Genomic DNA, 5,700 nt, shown 5'->3' on the forward strand with positions numbered 1-5,700 from the left:
TAACCATAATGTTTTTGGGGAACCCTATTGCATGAAATCACCCATGCGGGCTTAGGGTTATGGCTTGTTAAATAGACAATAGCTCGTTTCAAAATAAACATCTACTATTCATTATATCCTCTATATTCAAATAATTCGTAATTTGTGATAATTCATTGGCATATGCATCAAATCAAATCAAGAAACACTATTATGGTATTTGACCAAACAGAAATAGTTTAAGGCAATAATTTGTTATTGGGAAAGGGAAAAAAACAATAGGACAATAAAAAGTTGTATAACTTGGTGAAGATATTTGGCCACCTGATAGGTGTGTGAGGGGTTATCATCCCTAAGTAAAGAAAAAAATATCTGCATATTTGGAAATGATTGGGGTGATCAGAGCATGCATCACGGGGCATCAGAGAAAGGATGCATGTGTATTATTTAGAAATATAGGCAAGAGGCTTAGATTCACTATTTGTGTCAGATTATTTTGTGCCAGTTTATTTTCCAGTTCATTTTATAGTTATCACTTTTTCCCCCCCAAGGATAAAAAAAAAAGCTGGTTGCTAAAAGCCGCTTGCTAAAAGCTAAAATCTCTTAGCCGTTCCTCCCCTTGGGGCATTTATTTGTCAAACAAAAGATTTTTGTGTGCAATTCCCACTTTCACTGTACTCTCACACCACAGAAACTCATGTTTCCACTATCATTACTTTGGGACCCAATCTGTTTTCTCCATCATAACCTCAGCTTTCCCGGCAATTAATTTTCTTTTTCTTTTCTTTTTTTTTCTTAACAAAAAAAAAAAACTTGGTCACAAGATAATTCCCGACGCCAGAAAGTCTGGAGGTCATATGAGTAGCAAATTGAGGAACAAGGCGGCACTAAGTCCGTACAAGTTTGCCTCCCCCCAGTGATGGAGTGGGTGGGGGGGGGAAGAGATGCAAAACCTTGGGAAACGCTATAGCTTTTCAACGAGGAAAGATTAGGCGAAAAGAGGAAGGCAGAGAGAGAGGGGGGGGAGAAAATCTGTCCGTTTTCTATGGTTTTTAACTATCTGGCGCCCCTCTCTGCTCCATTCCCCCCCACCCACCCACCCCTAATCGTTATTTTAATGAAAAAGGAAAGGGGGAAGAAGATGCGATCGCCGTATCTTTTGAACATCGCTGGACTTCGCTGAATGGAAGCGGCATGGGGGAGGGGGGGGAGGGGGGGAAAGGAGGGAAGCGCCGTTTGATGGCTAGCCCCGCCCCCTTTGCAATCAGAGCTTCCTCATTCCTTTGATGTCCTTCGCTATGTGGTGTCCGCCGGAGCCAATAGAAACCCGTTTGGCTGTTTTGAGCCGCCTTGCGAAACGTTCCATTCCAACCTTTTCGCTGTCATCGGAGGGGCCGGGGCCGGGGGCGGGGCGTTCCGGCTTCATTTGCATAAAGAGGAGGGGCCGGGGAGCCAGATGAGACAAAAAGCGCCGCTGTCAGCGCTGGCGCTTTGCGGGGGAAAAAAAAGTGTCTTAGAGCGGCTCCGGGTAGGAGATCTCGGCGGACAACCTTCCTCCGCCTCGTTGGGCCGTGGCCTGTTAAGCGTTTCCTCGCCTGCCCCGCTTCTCCCGCCGCCCGTCCTTCTTTCCCCCCATCCAAGCATGAAAGCGATCAGCCCGGTGCGGTCCGTCAGGAGCTGCTACGAAGCCGTGTGCTGCGTCTCGGATCAGAGCCTGGCCATCGCCCGGGGCAGCACTAACAAGAGCCCGGCTCTGGAGGAACCGATGAGCATTCTCTACGACATGAACGATTGCTACTCCAAGCTGCGGGAGTTGGTGCCGGGCATTCCGCAAGGCAGTAAAGTCAGCCAGGTGGAAATCTTGCAACACGTCATCGATTACATCTTCGATCTCCAGATCGTGCTGGAGGAGCAGGCGAAGAAAGGGCAGGATCCCTCGACCGAGGCTTCTCTGCTCTCCTTAAAAGTAAGTAAGGAAGGAAGGAAGGAAGGCGGGCAACCCTACAAGGGTGGCGGGGAAGGGGGATAGGAAAGACCCACGCAAGGTTAGGGAGAGTGGAGGCTTCGTCCGTTAAGGGTAAGAGTGCGCCCAAGACTCCTCATTCCTCCACCTTGTCGCTCTTTCCTACCCATCACGCTGGCTCGTCGAACTGCAACACCCATCGTCCTCGGGAGGATGGACAATTGTACTGTAACGTGGGGTCGTCCAGTGGGCTCCTCGCTGACGCCGTCAGATGACAGCTTGAACGGCTTCTAGCAGCACTTTGCGCCGGTCCCCGTGCGCGCCACTGGGTCAAGAGCCGCTTCGTTGGTGGTGGGAGTCGGGGGGGGGGGGAGCTTCATTATCCCGGGCTTGTCCTGGAACAAAAGCCCTAAGGAGTTTATATTTGGGCGAGGGGGGAAAAGGTGCTGAGGAACTTCCCACTTGCCTTGAATTTTTGATAAGTTATATTAAAAGTTGCAGCTTCAGCGTTCAGTCTTGTCTGGGGTGGGGAGGTGGAAATGAGGGAGCCACTCGCAATCCCATCAGAAATTGGATTAAAATTTGCCCCTCAGAAAGGTGGATCCCTGCGGAAGGAAGTACAAGAACAGCAAACCTGGCTTTGTGATCTTGAGTCTCAAAATGTTTAGCAAAAAGCCCAAAGATTTACACAATTTGGTTCCAAGGAATAGACCTTATTGAAAGCAGACTTACTTGAGAGTAAGACGCCTTGAGGGTGATTACTGGTCATGTTTTCCTTAGGTAGGAAGCCCCATTAAAAAAAAATCTAGATGTTTTCAAACAAACTGGCCCATGTCACTATCCTTTGTTTGGAATCCAGGATCTTTTGCAGTACTTCCAAATGGGTTCATTAAAGGTAAATACGGGATTTGAAATACTGATTCCATTCAACCAGTAGGTTCATCCAGGAGAGAGTGAGCACTAGAATCCTAGATCCTTTTTCAAAAGCCTGTAGCAAATGGGTGCTATTGGCAGAGAGAGTAGCAATGGAGAAATGAAAAAAGGCCTACAGGTCTGGAGATTGAGCTTTGAAGAACCTGGTGGTATATTTAAATGTTTAGTCAATATTTCTTCTCTTCTCCAAAGGCAGCTGAGCTTGCATCGGAACTCTGCTCAAAGGAGGAAAGAACTCTTTGCCACCACTAAAGGCTTAACAGGTATGGCCAACTTGAATAGGACCTCCTAGGTACCCCATCCCCTCTCCATCCTCCTCCCTTGAGCCATGAAAACCTCTTGGAAATCCTACAAAAGGATTGAAGCCTTGTTTTAAGGGCTTTGCTGGCTTGGAAAACTAGGTTACCCACAGTAGCCTTATATGACTCCTCTCATGCTAAGAGAATGTGTCTTTTATGCCCCTTCTTCCTGCTGCCAATTCTGCAGCAGCTTGAGCTTTTAGGTTTCTGGTTTTTTTTTTGCCTGTAAATGGAGTCATTATTTTTACAATGTCATTCTTTTAATAGCTTTAAGTCTCTGCAGCTGCTTAAACAGCCCTGTTTGAAATGAGTGAATCAAGAGGCACTCTGCACTCGCCCGCTTTCTCTCTCTCTCTCTCTCCTCTTTCCCCCCCCCCACCCTTTGGTAGTCAGGAAGACACAGCTCTACAGTTGTTTTCCCCCCCTCGTTTCCCCCCCCTCGGCTGGAATCTGTAATTTTAGATCCATCTGCAGAGAGTTCCGAAAGAGAAAAGCCTGTGGCTCTCTTGCCTTTTGGCCCCTCCTGCTTTCCTTCCCCCCCCCTTTTTTTTTCCTTTTGGTTGTTTTGGTGCCAATTAGCCAGCCCCCAGCTTGAGTATTGGCGGCTGATTCCTTATCAGCTGGAGGTACATAAAAGTTTCCTTCCAGGCGCCAGGCTGTCTGCAGACCTGCCTCTGATCTGTTGCTCAAACTGACAAGAGCTTTTTCTTCCCCCACCCATTCAGGCTGCAGGTGTGGGATCCTGACACTGGGTTCTCTCCAGCGAAAGAAAGGGGGAGGAAAAAAAGAAAGAAGGAAAAACAAGACCTTGACTGGAGGAAAGAATCAGCTGTTCCAAAACTTGGGCATCCTTAATGGACGGGACCTCCCTCCCTCCCGCCTTTATCTTCCAGATAAACTGTGGAACGAGATCATCACCCAAGGCAATTTCTCCACTGGGTCTTCCAATAACAACTCTTTTTAAAAAAAAACAAAACAAAACTTGTATTACTTTTATCTTACATCAGCCTGAAAACAAGAAACTCTGCAGGCCCAGGAGTTGGGGGTGCCGGGAAAGCATCTTGCCTTTCATTGTCAAATTACTCATTCATTGGATTCCTGCATTGCACAAGAAGGAATTCGGTATCCTAAAGCAGTTATTTGGCAAAGGTAGAAGAAAAGGGGAAAAAACCCTCTTGAGCCATCAGATTTGTACTTAACTGCCCATTGTTTGGGCTGAAGAGAGCTAAAAGAATGTGGACTTCATTCTTCCACAGTTGCAATGCTTTGGTGTAGAGATTTATGGAGAGAGCTGGTTTTTTGCTCTTTTTTTAAAAAAAATGAAGCAAAAAATTGCAGATAAACTCAAGCTTGTTTGTATATTTTGGATTATAGTTTTTTAACGTCAGTTTGGGGTGGGGGCTGGGAATGGGATGTAAGACTATGAAAACTGAACTCACTTGAGGTTGGTTGAGCCTCATGAGTTAAAATTGTTGAACTCTATAATAGAGATGACATATGTACCTTTTTTGGCAGGAAGGTGAATTTCTGTTTCCGAGAATTGTACTTGCTTTGTAAAAAAAAAACAACCAAAAAAACTTTTTATAAAAGTTTCTTAATAAATTTTAAACTTTTTTTAATTTCTTGGAAATTTTTACAGGGTTTTTTTTCTGGGAGGGAGGAAAGACTAACTTAACATGCATGGACACATCCAAATATAGCTTGGTCACGTAATATTTCACATTGATGTGTAAGTCACTATTTTAATGTGGTGCAATTGTTTCGTTGTGCTGGATGCTGAAGAAGAGATGTTCCAAAGGCACCATAATCACTGTAACTTCCTGGATCAATTATAATTCCACTGGCAATTATTTTAAAAATGATTTGAAATTTTAAAATACTGGCCTTAAAATTGGGAGGCAGCCAATCTGAGAAAAGATTTGGAGCAGTTTCAGCTTTTGCTGATTGCAGTAAAAGATGCTTAGCAAGGAGGGTGTTTAGCAAGGAGGATCACTTTGTGTTATTAGGGCATTAGAGTAATTGCCAAATACAGCTTCTTGCAAACTTAAATTGGCAAATAAAGTACTTTAATATTAGAAAATAACATGATCTCTCTAGGGAACAGGCTGAAAATTTGTCAACCAATATTGAGCAACAAATCTGGATTTAGAAGTTGAGCAGGGCATTTGTGTTTAAGATTTCCACACACCCCCAAAAAATTTGGTGTTGCTAATGTGAAAGTGGAAGGCAGATGTGAGGGAAACTTATGTGCATTCTGCTAGCCATTTTGGCCTGGTATGTGAGTGAATTCTGTTTTGTTTCTGGGAAAAAAAAGTTATGGTATGATGTGCAACCTGGCTTAACTGAACCACAGTGAAGCAAGCCTATATAATGCTAAGCCTACTTGGAGATTTGGCTTCGCTAACGTGTAGAGGTTTTTCAGACTCCAGTTTGGTCTTGCAGATTTGTATAGGTAGTCCTCAACGTATGATCATAATTGAGCCCATAATTTTAAGTTGTGAAGTGAGAAATGTGTTTCTCACTTAG

The 5,700-nt window shown here is 44.7% G+C and overlaps 1 protein-coding gene across 1 annotated transcript; it reads left to right on the plus strand.

The window, feature by feature from the left end:
- Positions 1–1,480: 1,480 nt before the first annotated feature.
- ID3 (inhibitor of DNA binding 3) lies at positions 1,481–5,397 on the plus strand. The gene is made up of 3 exons (XM_081334558.1): positions 1,481–1,945; positions 3,068–3,138; positions 3,900–5,397. The coding sequence occupies exons 1-2, from the start codon at positions 1,622–1,624 to the stop codon at positions 3,125–3,127; spliced, it is 384 nt and encodes a 127-aa protein (XP_081190684.1). The 5' UTR covers positions 1,481–1,621; the 3' UTR covers positions 3,128–3,138; positions 3,900–5,397.
- Positions 5,398–5,700: the final 303 nt, after the last annotated feature.

The sequence above is a fragment of the Vipera berus genome, assembly GCF_964194415.1.
Source record: "Vipera berus genome assembly, chromosome: 9".
In the NCBI taxonomy this organism is placed as follows: Eukaryota; Metazoa; Chordata; class Lepidosauria; order Squamata; family Viperidae; genus Vipera; species Vipera berus.